Raw genomic sequence first — 13531 nt, 5'->3', positions numbered from 1 at the left:
CCCAGCCACCGGCCCTCCCCAGGCAGTGCCTAGAGAAGTCCTGTCTGCTGAGTTTGGCAGCTTCTTCTGTTTTGAGCCCATGCTCACCAAGCAGCCCTCTGCTTCCAGTTCTGTGTCCCCCAGGCCTCCTGACAGGGCAGGCGTAGATGGAGTATGACGACCTGCCCACCCTGGGCTTTATGCCACTTATGGTGCTTGTAATCCAGTGACATTAGGATTGAAAAAATAGGGCTGGGCACAGTGGCTCACGCCTGTAATCCCAGCACTCTGGGAGGCCGAGGTGGGTGGATCACTTGAGGTCAGGAGTTTGAGACCAGCCTGGCCAACATGGTGAAATCCCATCTCTACTAAAAAGACAAAAATTAGCTGGATGTGGTGGCGTGTGCCTGTAATCCCAGCTACTCAGGCGGTCGAGGTGGGAGGATCCCTTGAACCCAGGAGGCAGAAGTTGCAGTAAGCTGAGATCGAGCCACTGCATTCCAACCTGGGTGACAGAGCAAGACTCCGTCACAAAAAAAAAAAAAAAAAAAAAAAGGATTGGCCAGGCGAGGTGGCTCACGCCTGTAATCCCAGCACTTTGGGAGGCCAAGGTGGGCGGATCACCTGAGGTCGGGAGTTTGAGACCAGCCTGACCAACATGGAGAAACCCTGTCTCTACTAAAAATACAAAATTAGCCAAATATGGTGGCGCATGCCTGTAATCCCAGCTACTCAGTAGGCTGAGGCATGAGAATTGCTTAAACCCCGGAAGTGGAGGTTGCAGTGAGCCGAGATCACACCATTGCACTCCAGCCTGGGCAACAAGAGCGAAACTCCATCTCAAAAAAAAATAAGGGATTGAAAAAATAAACGAGCTCCTTCCCATCCTTCCCGTTGTCCTGTCTCATATCAGAGCCTAGATTATAAGCAACCTCCCTGACACGGTTCCCCTGCCCTCTGGCTCCATGAGGTAGCCTGAATCATAACAGTGTGCCTAGGTCTTGTCTGGGGTTCAGAGAGACACCTGCAGTCCCTGCCCCTGGTATTCCATGGAAGCAGGACACCCTGAGGTAGACATGCGGACAGAAACTACCTCATGTACCTGCAGACAGCAGAGTGGAAAGTTACTTAGTATAGGTCACAAACCAGGGGGCAGGTTGACAAGGGTGGCTGCCTGAGATAATGGCTCCCTTAATGCCCAGGGTGCATGCTTGGAGGCACAGCCCTGGCCATGCCCGTGAGTGGAGAGTCCCTGGGGGATCCCTTTGGGAGGGCTGGTGGGCCCTGTGACCCCAGAAGGGAGGGTGTCAGTGACAGTGGGGAGTGGTGGTGGGCTGCCTCAGGCGTTTGAATAAGAAGTTGGTAGGGAGAGACATAGTGGAGGGGAGGGGAGGGCCAGGGGCACAGGGCAAGAGATGACTAAGTCAGCCCACCCATGCTGGAGGAAGGGGAGCCTGCTCGGCCTTCCCTCAGGGCCTGAGCCTGACCCACCTCTGCTCTGCCCTCCAGATCTACAAGTCCACCAAGTGCAACGACATGCAGCAGTCGGGCAGCTGTCCCCGAGGACCCTTCTGCGCCTTTGCCCACGTAGAACGTATGCTGTTCCCATTGCCCCAGAGCAGTGCCCTCTCCACCCCTCTCTCCCCTGGCCTGCTCATGCTCAGGCAGGGGATGGCCCCTGGCAGTACGCCCTGCACAGGAGTCCCGGCCTGCCAGCAGCAGGCCTTGTCCGCTCCATTACCCCACCTTCCTGGAAGTGGCCTTGAAAGCCTGGAGCTTCCAAGGTAGTAAGACAGAGACAGCAGGGACCATCCCCCTGGTTGGGCACTCATGGTCCCTGGGAGGGTTGAGGCGCTGTGCCTCTCACAGCTGATTTGGCAAATCCCAGAAGCTACCACATGGTATATCTATGACAGACATCACTAATGGAACATGGAGGTCTTCTCTGCTGAGTCCTGCTCAGACCTCTTGAGCAGAGCTAGCCAGTCAGAATATAATGCAACCCCCATATATCATTTTAAAATTAAAATCTTTAAGCATGTTAACAAATACAGCAAAATATGAAAATTAGCTGAGCATGGTAGCACACGCCTATAATTCCAGCTACTCGTGAGGCTGAGTCATGAGAATCACTTGAACCGAGGAGGTAGAGGTTGCAGTGAGTTGAGATTGTGCCGCTGCAATCCAGCCTGGGCAACAGAGCAAGACTCTTGTCCCAAAAAATGAAAAAAAAAAAAAAAAAGCCGGGTGCGGTTGCTCACACCTGTAATCCCAGCACGCTGGGAGGCCAAGGCAGGTGAATCACAAGGTCAGGAGTTTGAGGCCAGCCTGACCAACATGGTGACACCCTATCTCTACTAAAAATACAAAAATTAGTGGGGCATAGTGGCACACACCTGTAATCCCAGCTACTCAGGGGGCTGAAGCAGGAGAATCGCTTGAACCTGGGAGGCGGAGGTTGCAGTGAGCCAAGATCGTGCCATTGTACTCCAGCCCGGGTGACAGAGCAAGACTCCATCTCAAAAAAAGAAAAGCCCAATATAAAAGGTTATCATTTCAGTGATCAATATAAAAAATTATCAAAACAGCCAGGCACAGTGGCTCACGCCTATAATTCCAACACTTTGGGAGGCCGAGGTGGGTGGATTACCTGAGGTCGGGAGTTTGAGACCAGCCTGACCAACATGGAGAAACCCCGTCTTTACTAAAAATACAAAAATTAGCCAGGCATGGTGGTGCATTCCTGTAATCCCAGCTACTCGGGAGGCTGAGGCAGGAGAGTGCCTTGAACCCAGGAAGTGGAGGTTGCAGTGAGCCAAGATCAGGCCATTGTACTCCAGCCTGGGCCACAACAGCAAAACTCAGTCTCAAAAAATATATATCATCAAAACATTTTACCTTTTTTTGTACTAAGTCTGGGAGATCTGATACAGATTTTAGTGCTATGGCATATTTCCATTCAGACTAGCCTGTTTCAGGTGCTCAGTAGCCACATCAGGCCTTCGGTTGCCTCATGGGACAGTGTAGATCTGGACCCTTAGCATGATACTGTGGCCGCCACCAATCTTGGAGACAGAGCTCCAGCTTGCACACCTGTTAACGCCTTTTTCCACCCCAGGATACTGCCCTGGGTCTCCTTAACCTCTTTCCATGCTCAGGCCCTATCTCTGAGATTAGAATGGAAAATAAATGGAGGGCCCTGGGAGGGAGAAGCATATTCTTGATGCCCAGCGCTGGGCATTGGGACCACCTGGTTCAGACAGCGTAAGGAAGTGATTCAGGCTTTGGAGTTGGTAGATCAGCGTTCAAGTCCTAGCTCTTCTGTTTTTTTTAGCTCTGTCACCTTGGTGGTTTTACTCTGCTTCTCAGTTTTCTTATTTATAATATGGAGACCATATTACTGATATTTTCTGGTCACCATGAAGATTCACAATTACTGCAAAGTGCTGGCACAGTGCCCGGCACACAGTAAGCACACAGACACAGAGTTACTAGAGATGATGTAGGAACCCTTCCTTTATGTGCAGGGGGGTTCGTGGTCTCCTTTGGAAGGGACCCAGGAGCATTTTTGGAGGGACAGAGCTGGCTTGGGCCTGCTGACCCCTGCCCCTGACTCTTGCAGAGCCACCCCTAAGTGACGACCTGCAGCCTTCCTCAGCTGTGTCCAGCCCCACCCAGCCGGGTCCTGTCCTGTACATGCCGTCTGCCGCTGGAGACTCGGTGCCTGTGAGCCCCTCCAGCCCGCATGCCCCTGACCTCAGTGCCGTACGTGCCCATCCTGGGGAGTGGGTGGGCACCATGCCTCATAGAGCCAACGCTTGCCTCCTAGGCCCTTTCAGCCTGGGCCTGGGGAGATCACCCTGGTATTTGACCTTGGGCCAGGGGATTCTGTCTTTTCCATCCCGGCATTCTTCATCAAAAGCCCCAGCTGGGGGGTGAGGGAGGGTGGTCTCCAGAGTCTGTGTTGATCAGCCTGTAGGTCTGGTGGAAGGGACAAAGCCTGATGTCACCCCACTTTCCCTTGTGAGGTTCGGAGTCCCCAAGTGGTCATTGCTGCTCATTGGCAGATGAAAGTGCCCCTTACTGAAGACTCGCCTCTGTGGAGGGTGGAGGATGGGTCACACAGCAGCCTGTGCTGTGCCTACTGGCCCATTCCTTCCCCTCCTTCTCCACAGCTCCTCTGTAGAAACAGCAGCCTAGGCAGCCCATCTAACCTCTGCGGCTCCCCGCCTAGCTCCATCAGGAAGCCCCCAAACCTGGAGGGCATTGTCTTCCCTGGGGAGTCTGGCCTGGCCCCTGGCAGCTATAAGAAAGCTCCTGGCTTCGAGAGGGAAGACCAGGTGGGAGCCGAGTACCTGAAAAATTTCAAATGCCAGGTAAGGGATAAGGGGGGCAGCAGTGAGGTTAGCCTTCTCCTGCGTGGGGCAAGAGAAGCTTGGAAGAGTGTCCTGGTCCACCTGTGGGGAGGATGACTGGGAGCTAGGACTCTTCTGTCCTCAGCCTCTCCAGGACTGAGCAGAGGAAGCAGTGTCAGCCTGTTTATAGCTGAATCCAGGAAGGCTGGGGAAGCTGCACAGCCTCCCTAGGGCTGCAGCGCTGGTTAGGAGAGGAGCTGGTCCTGCCTGGGAGCAGTCCTTCCCCTGCCCCATGCTGCCTTCATGGAAAGCCAGGGCCTGGGGAAGCAGGACACAGGGGTCCCTAACTGGGCCTGGAGAGAAACCTTCTGGGCTTACATAAGGTGTAGAGTCATCTGGAGGAGAAGGGCAGCTCCCTGCTTAGGGTAGGGGAAGGGAGTAGGGGGTGGGAGGAAGAAGGAGGGGTGTGCCCACATGTGAAGAGGCACTGCATGTCTGCCACCACCTGCCCCTGGAACCTACAGCCTTAAGGTCAGATGGACTCAGGGAACCCCAGCACCATATTCATCTACTCCCTGAATTTTCTCTCTTAGGCCAAATTAAAACCTCACTCACTAGAGCCCAGGAGTCAAGAGCAGCCTCTGCTTCAGCCCAAACAGGTATAGAGCTCTCAGCCCCCTTCCTCCCCTCTGCTGTGGACAGGGCTGGCCCAGAACCCCGGGAGGCTTCGGGAAGTGGGAGGCACCGCTTTCCCTGAAAGCTGAGGGCAGGATGAAAGTGGGGTCCCAGCCACAAATCCAGAGAGGGTAGCGGGTCAGGCCCCGGAGCCCCTCACCTCCTAGACTCAGTCGAGAAAGTGTTTCTGGAGCCTCTGCACAGTGCCAGGCCCTGTACTCGCTTCTCTCTTCCCTGCTACAGGACTGTAGGGGTGAGTGGGCCTGGCAACCTCTGCACCTCCGACTCCAGCCTCTCAACAAGGTGTCGGGTGGGCGGGGCCCATCTGGGCATGGGGGCACCCGGACTAGAGCTGGCATGGGCCATTTCCCTTGCCCCTAGCCCCTCTCCTGGCCTCCGTATGCAGGCATTCCATTGCCTCTCTTTTTCCCTCTCTCGTTGCAGGACATGCTGGGCATTCTCCCCGCAGGCAGCCCCCTGACCTCAAGCATCTCTTCTAGCATCACCTCCAGCCTGGCAGCTACCCCCCCTAGCCCAGTGGGCACCAGCAGCATCCCTGGCATGAATGCAAATGCTCTCCCCTTCTACCCCACCAGCGACACGGTAGAGTCCGTCATAGGTAACTAGGCCATTTCTGTTTGCAAGCCCAGGACTGGGTCTGGGGCGAGGGACACCCCCGTCTCTGAAGCAAGACTCAAATAGGCACACCAGTCCCCTTAGACATCTGTCTTGGGAAAATCAGGGTGGGCACTCCAGGTCCTTTGAGCTAAAGGGTGAATGACCCCAAGGTGTAGGGCCAAGACTGGCCCTTAGAACTCCTTTGCTCAAATTAGAAAGAGGCGCCTTTTCCCCTGGGTGAGGATAGTCTCACCCCAAGACATGTCATTCAGCCCCCATTCATCTCACTGGTATCCTTGTGCAGTGAACAGCCAGCACGACGTTCTCAGAATTTCTTGTGTTAGAAGTCAGTGCTCATTTCTTTCAGTACCCATTTCTAGGTGACCGCTTTGCGCCAGGTCCTGTGGTAGGCACTGGGGAGACAGATGACAACATGCTGTTCCTGCCCTCTAGAGGGAAATTTCCCATGCAGTGGACATTTGTCAAGCACCTGCTCTACGCCAGCCACTGAGTGCCCAGAGACCTGCCCACCCCCACTGAGCCCAGGGCTGAGACTTTCGAGCTGTAACATCAGGGGCAAAGCCCCTGTCCGAGGCAGGGACCCTGGAGGAGGACATGATTCCTCCTGGAAGTGTCAAAGAAGGATTCAGGAAGGAGAGACATTTGGGTTGGACATCACCGGCACGTGGCGTCAGGAGTCAGGGTTGCCACAGGAGGCAGCTGAAGGAAGGGTGCAGGGCTTCGGAGAGCATGGGCCCAGTGCGGCACGGGTGTGAAGATGCAGCGTGGGCAGGAGATGAGGTGGTCATGGTCAGACGGGCCCTTAGGAGGTCACATCCTCCTCTCTGTCCCTAGAGTCTGCTTTGGATGACCTGGACCTGAATGAGTTTGGTGTGGCTGCCCTGGAGAAGACTTTCGATAACAGCACGGTGCCCCACCCAGGAAGCATCACCATTGGTACGGGGCGGGGTGGGCAGGGCAGCCTGGAGGACTCCTCAGGTTCCCACCTGGCCCAGGCCCCCTGCTCCATGTGGCCCGCCTGGCTTGTGCTGGCCTCACCCGGCCCACCCTCCCCGGGCCTCTCTTGCAGGCGGCAGCTTGCTACAGAGCTCTGCGCCCGTGAACATCCCCGGCTCCCTGGGCAGCTCTGCCTCCTTCCACTCAGCGTCCCCATCCCCTCCCGTCAGCCTTTCCTCGCATTTCCTGCAGCAGCCCCAGGGCCACCTGAGCCAGTCGGAAAATACATTTTTGGGGACCTCAGCATCACATGGATCTTTGGGTAAGAGGGGGAGTAGCTCACTGATAAGCCCCGGGGCAGGAACCTGAGCCTTTAGAAGTGTCTCTGGCCACCCTGTCTGAGGCACATCAGCCAGGCTGGTGGTTAGGGCATAGGCCTTGGGCGAGGAGGCAGAGTCAGACCCTGGACAAGTGATTGAGCCTCTCTACCTGAGTTTCCTCTGCTGTGAAACGGCAGCCTCTGCCTCCTATGATTGTTGTGAGGGTTGAATGGAATAATGGGTCTGAAGTGCAGGGCACAAGGCCAGTGCGAGTGAGAACGGGGGCTCGGAGCTGCCAGGGCCAGGCCTGGTCTCTCACAGCATGTTCTCTTCTGCCCAGTCACCCCAGGCTCTGAGAGGCTGGCTCACACGAGCCAGGTTCATGGGCACCAAGGGAGAAGCTAGACAGGCTGACCCCTGCCTCCAGGTGCCCTTCCTGCCAGGGAGGCCCAGGGCTGGCCCAGAACGCTGTTTGCCCAACACAGAATTAGAATGGTGTGGACTGGGGGTTCCTGAGGGCACTTCAAGATTTAGTGGCTAGAAGAATGGTGCAGAGACCTGTGGGGCTGTGCCTCTGCGGGCCAGCTGTGCATCTCCTCTTGTGCGTGTGTATGTCAGGGGGTGCTCCTGAGAGTGGGATGGGAAGCACGTGGCACCCCTGCTCTCACTCCCCCCAGCAGCTGTTCAGAGACCGGGAGCTCCCTCCCTGAGAGTGCCGGCATTTTGCTCAGACCCAGGGACTGAGCCCTTCAGAGTTCTGCTTGGGTTTCGTGGCTTCCCTTATCTCATTCCTGATCCCAGAGCAGCACATGGCTCTCCTAGCACCTTGCAGTTTTGAAGAGGCTGTTCTCTGTTGTTGATTCTGTCAGCTTCAGGTACCTGGTATTGCATTTTCCAGACTTGCCCCATATTCTGGTGGCATCTTTTTTTTTTTTTTTTTTTTTTCCCCCAAGATAGGGACACACTGTGTCACCCAGGCTGGAGTGCAATGGTGTGATCATAGCTCACTGTAGCCTGGAACTCCTGAGCTCAGGTGATCCTCCCACCTCAGCCTCCTGAGTAGCTGGGACCACAGGCGTGCACCACCACACCCAGCTTCTGGTGGCATCTTGACTTAGCCCCACTTACTGGCCACGCATACCTTCCTGTACCATGTGACTGTTGAGCATAGCTGTGTTGATGCAGGTGTGAGTGCAACAGTCCCAGCAGTGGGATGTGCCCTGCAGCCATGCCAGTGTGGGAAGCAGAGGGGCATAGCCGTTGGGATCCTCCTGGGAATTGCAGAGGGACCTAGCTGGACAGCGGAGTCGGGAGAGCTTCTCTGAGGGAGGAGGAGAGATGGGCAGGACAGGAGAACGTGCTACAGGGTTGGTCTCGTGAGTGGGGTGACTCTGAGGTCTTTCTCAGGGACAGGGCAGATGGCTCAGACAGTGTCTGCTGCAGAGTCTCCACACACGACCATGCCCCTCCTCTGTGGGTGCGCTTGTGTGGCTCAGAGAGCAAAGCGTCTTAAACTTGGTTCTGGAACATCCTGACTGGACTAGTGGGAAAGGGAACAAGGAAGATGTCACCAGAAAGTGCATGTAGGCAGAGTGAGGCCAGAGGTGGATATATGGGTCCTTCTCAGGGAAGACAGGGGCTGCCCGGGGGGCCAGAGCAGGGGGACCTGATGTTAGTAAACATCTTTTGAGCGAGTGAGCAGAGGGTGGCTGGGTTGGTGGTGGGTGGGTGGCTGTGCATGCGGCATAGTTCACTGGAAAGCATGGACCTTTGGAACCAGATGGCCTCTCTGTGTCCTGACCCTGCCACTTACAATTTGTAGGGTTCTTGGTAACACATTTTATCCAGGGTCCTTGTCTGTAAAACAGGTGGGATGGCCCCAAGGCTACCTGAACTCTTCCTGCCCCGGCTGGCTCTGTCTTTTCGAAAACCCTTATCTCTTCCTGGGCCTCACATCAGGGTGCAAAAAGGCTACAATCATAAATTGCCACTGCCAGGCGCCTGGGACTGCTCTCACGTGCAGTACTTCCTGAGTCCCCTGAGTTACCCTGTGAGGCCAGCAATGGGAGCTCCATTTCCCACACGAGGATGCTGAGCCTCAGAAGGCAAGTGGCATCAAGTAGCAGGTGAAACTTAAGGTTAGGTCTCACTCCGCCCACATCACCTGCACCGTCACAGCCTTCCTGTCCCTGCAAAATTCTCTGGCCTGATACTAGCTGGAGCTTTGCATACCCATCCAGTGGACAGCCAGTTCCTGGAACCCCGAGGCAGGGCTGGCCAGGGCCTGGGCCCAAAGTCCTCCAGAGCTGATGTCTTTCTCCTCCTTGGGGCAGGTCTGAATGGGATGAACAGCAGCATCTGGGAACATTTTGCCTCTGGAAGCTTCTCCCCGGGCACTTCCCCCGCCTTCCTGTCAGGGCCAGGGGCTGCTGAGCTGGCCCGGCTTCGGCAAGAGCTGGATGAAGCTAACAGCACCATCAAGCAGTGGGAGGAGTCCTGGAAGCAGGCCAAACAGGTACCAGTCCCCGGGCCTGTGGCCTTCCCCAATGCCTGGGGGCATCCAGCCCAAGACCTTCCTTCACAGAGCGGGCCTGGGGTGGGGGAGAGCAGGACTTGAACAGAGCAGAAACTCAGTTTTTTTGGCTCGCTTTCTCTGCTGGGAGGACTTGCCTTGCCTGTCAGGACCCTGGGTGGTTACTCTTACTGCAGGCTTCGAATTCCCTCTGTGAGCTGCTTGTAGTCTGGTCCCAGGACCACTTGCCTCTTCCCAGTAGCCTTGCCTCTCCAGGGTTCCAAGTCCAAGGTTCTGGGTTCTGAAATGGGCCCCCTGTCCCCCTGCAGCCGGCTCCCCTATGGGTGCTTGCCAGGATCCCAGCTCTGGCCTGTTCCCCTTGCTGTGCTAGGCCCAGCCCTCTGGGGACACAGGGGTTAGGCAGGGCCATTGTGATGAGACTGTATGCTGGGCCCACAGGCTTGTGACGCCTGGAAGAAGGAGGCAGAGGAGGCTGGTGAGCGGGCCAGCGCGGCGGGTGCTGAGTGTGAGCTCGCCCGGGAACAGAGGGACGCCCTGGAGGTGCAGGTGAAGAAGCTCCAGGAGGAGCTGGAGCGGCTACACACAGGGCCTGAGCCCCAGGCCCTGCCCGCCTTCTCCGACCTGGAGGCACTGTCTCTCTCCACCCTCTACTCCCTCCAGAAGCAGCTGCGGGCCCACCTGGAGCAAGTGGACAAGGTCAGCCAGGTTGGGGAACCCTGGGTGGGGTGTACAGTGGCCTCAGCCAGCCCTTGGACTCTGACCTGGTCCAGGCTGCTCCAGGATTGGCCACCCTCCTGAGGGTCTCTGTCCAGCACTGGGCCAGCACTCAAAAGGGCGGCCTGCTGGGAGTGGGTAAGGAGAGTGCAGCGGGGAAGGTGAGAAGGCTAGGGGTGAGGGGCACCAGTGCCAGCACCCCTGAGGGCGGCCCTGACCAAGCTGCGCTCAAATGCCTGGGCCCTAAGTAAGTCATCCTGTATACCCTCCATGGAGCGGCGGACCTTCCAGAGAGGCCCAGGACCCCAGGGCTGCCCTGCCTCCCAGGTCTCCTGCTGGGTCCCAGGGGCCAGCATGGCATGGTGGGAAGAGCTGTCTTTCCTTTGTTCTCTGGCAGCCAGTCCCCCAGGTGTGGCCCTGGGCATGTCCCAGCCCTTTCTGAGCCTCATTTTCCCCATTTGGGGATTACAAGGTCAAATGAGACTGGGCAAAGCCTCTGTGAGGGATGGGTGTTGTCAGAGGCTGGCCGTGCCCCATGCAGAGGTGGACTCAGCCTGCTCTCTCACCTGCCAGTAGGGTTCTGGGAGCACACTGTTGAGCTTGGTGCCTCAGTTTCCCCATCCCAAGAGGGCTGAAGTGAGGATCAAGGGAACTCCTTGCTCAACTTGGGGCTAGACCCATGGCTGGTAACTACAATGCCCCTTTTCCCACAGGCCGTATTCCATATGCAGTCAGTGAAATGCCTTAAGTGTCAGGAACAGAAGCGGGCGGTGCTGCCATGCCAACATGCTGCGCTATGTGAGCTCTGCGCCGAGGGCAGCGAGTGCCCCATCTGCCAGCCCGGCCGGGCCCACGCCCTCCAGTCGTGACCCTGCAGGCCTGGCCCAGCCTGGCTCAGATCTTCTCATCTAGGACTTTTTAAAGTATATATATATACGAGTATATATATCTATATATAGATATGTATATATATATATATATATATATATATAATGTGTGTGTGTATGTATGTATATGTATATGATTATGTATATGTATACATTTCCGTATGTGTGCAGGTATGCGTGGTGGCGTGGACAGTGTCTGTGTGTATATCTGTACATAGATATAGACACACACTTTAAAAGACTTACCAAGCACTTTTTAAAAGAAGAAACTATTTTGCAGTCCTCCCCTACCCACTCCCTGCCCTTCCCACCGCACAGACAACATCCCTTCTCCCACTGGCCTTTTGGCAGAGAATCTGTCTCTTTTTTAATGTAGGAACTAACCATTTTTAACTTCTTCCTGAGGCCTGAGCAGGCAAGGGTGGGACTGGAAGGCACTCAGGGGAGGGAGAAGCCCTCAGGGCAGACCCTGCTCCCCCTCCCTCCTTGCCAGGGCAAGGGTGGAGTGTGGAAGATGTGGGTCCCCCAGGGCGGGCCTAGTCCCCAGCTGTGAGGGCCTCAGGGAGGCCCGAGGGGGTATGCTGGGGGGGGGGCCTCAGCTGGTGTAGCTCCTAGGTTTACCAAATGTTTGTTGAGTCCTAGGGAGAACAAGAAGGGCTGGAGGCCAGTGCTTCGGGGCCAGCCCCACTCCTGACACCTGGGCCCTTGAAGCCCCTCGAGGGGCAAGGCCCAGGAGTTCTAGCCCTCAGGTTCCTGAGGCCTGGGGTCTACCCTCAGTCCTCTCCCCCTGGACTCCCCACAAGAGCCTCCCTGGCCCCAGGGTCACCTACCAGGCTGGCACTCATTCTATGACCCCCCCCCCAGCAGCCCCCAGCTATCCCTGTCCCCTCCCCCCTCTGGCAGCTAGCAGGGCAATTGGCCGGGAGGAGTGTGGACTGAGGACCAAGGGGGCTTAGGCCCTGCCCTCCTCCCCGGAGGAGCTCCGTATGCATTCCTTGGTGCTCTCTGAGTGCAGCTGGTGTCCTGCCCTGTTCTGGGCGGACGCCTGTGTGCGTGCGTGTGTGTGTGTGCGCCTGTCCAGTGTATATTGTGTCTTAGCTTCCATTTTAAAAATTGTTCTGTACAGAAAGAGATGCAGCAGGGGCGGGAGGGCAGAGCGGGCGGAGGGTAGCAGCCACGCCCCCAGCACCGGGTGTCTGGGATAGGAGCAAGAGGGCTGAGAGGATCTGGTCCTGGCCCAGGCTCCCCCTTGGGCTCAGCACGAAAGGGCTTTCAATGAATTAAGTGAAAACTTTTTCCTTTTTTACAAAAATGCAAAAATCAACAAAGCTCCAAACCTATTGGAAATAAAATATGAACTTACAGTGGTAGCTTGTTTACATGGGGTGAGGGGGAGTGGGCCCCAAAAGAGGGCCTCTGAACTATGAGGTGGTCCAGGAGCCCTGCCTCAGTCATGGAAATAGCTGGTGCCCAAATCGCTGAGGTATGGTAAGGCAGCTGGAGAGGCCTGGAGGCTCCCTGGACCCATCAGGCCTCGAGACAGCTCAAGTGCTCTCCAACCTAGGCCTGCTGGGGTTGATGACACAGGAACCCTTAGCCTTGGACACCGAGGCCTCCCAGGCCCTAGGACTCTTTAGGGTTGTGTGGTTAGTGGTGACTGGCTTCCCTGTTGATGTTTTCCAAAAAGCAATAGGGCCCCTAATAGTGTCTCAGAGGAACAGTGTCTTCCCAACTGGGCACAGTGGTGCACGCCTGTGGTCCCAGCTACTAAGGAAGCTGAGGTGGGAGGATCACTTGAGCCCAGGAGGTCGAGGTTGCAGTGAGCCATAACTGCATAACTGCACAACTACCTCCAGCTTGAGTGACAGTGAGGCCCCATCTCAAAAACAAAAACAGAGGCTGAGGTGGGTAGATCACTTGAGGTCAGCTATTAGTGAGACCAGCCTGGCCAACATGGCGAAACCCCGTCTCTACTAAAAAAAAAAAGAAATACAAAAATTAGCCAGGTGCGGTGGCACATACCTGTAGTCCCAGCTACTCAGGAGACTGAGGCAGGAGGATCCTTTGAACCTGGGAGGCAGAGGTTACAGTAAGCTGAGATTATGTCATTGCACTCCAGCCTGGGCAACAGAGTGAGACTCCCATCACAAAAACAAGAAACCCAGTGCCTTCCCATTGGGAGAATTTGCTGGTAGAGCCTGGAAGCCATCTTGCCTCCTGCCTCCTTTGCCCCACCCTGCTCCCAGTTGGGGTGAGAAAACACCTTGGTGGGATCTTCTGCATGGCCTCAGGTTTACAGCTACAAGGGGCCTTGGAGGTCATCTCGGCTAATCTCACCTCCCAGCATCTTGTGCAGACTCAGAGGTTCAGGCGTGGAACCAGGGTCACACAGCTAGGATGATGTGATGACCAGGCCTCAGGCTCTGACACGCCTCAGGCTCCGACACCCCCCAGGCAGGGTAGAGACCCCAGCTCCTTTATGCCCCACTATCT

At 56.1% G+C, this 13531-nt stretch overlaps 1 protein-coding gene and 1 pseudogene across 1 annotated transcript in view; one reads left to right on the top strand and one right to left on the bottom strand.

Annotated features, from left to right (window-relative positions):
* The window catches only part of UNK (unk zinc finger), a 41104-nt gene extending 28702 nt beyond the window's left edge, over positions 1-12402 (top strand). Inside the window, exons 7-16 of the mRNA XM_032241659.1 lie at positions 1489-1573; positions 3602-3744; positions 4155-4355; positions 4928-4993; positions 5454-5628; positions 6483-6584; positions 6718-6906; positions 9238-9419; positions 9876-10133; positions 10865-12402. Coding sequence (XP_032097550.1) covers positions 1489-1573; positions 3602-3744; positions 4155-4355; positions 4928-4993; positions 5454-5628; positions 6483-6584; positions 6718-6906; positions 9238-9419; positions 9876-10133; positions 10865-11020 — 1557 coding nt within the window. The 3' untranslated portion in view covers positions 11021-12402. The remainder of the gene's footprint in view (positions 1-1488; positions 1574-3601; positions 3745-4154; positions 4356-4927; positions 4994-5453; positions 5629-6482; positions 6585-6717; positions 6907-9237; positions 9420-9875; positions 10134-10864) is intronic.
* Positions 7884-9313, bottom strand: LOC116525649 (annotated as a pseudogene).
* Positions 12403-13531: the final 1129 nt, after the last annotated feature.

The sequence above is a fragment of the Sapajus apella genome, unplaced genomic scaffold (genome assembly GCF_009761245.1).
Source record: "Sapajus apella isolate SASKATOON/1434 unplaced genomic scaffold, GSC_monkey_1.0 scaffold48, whole genome shotgun sequence".
NCBI lineage: Eukaryota > Metazoa > Chordata > Mammalia > Primates > Cebidae > Sapajus > Sapajus apella.
This window is presented reverse-complemented; position numbering and strand designations above follow the sequence as displayed.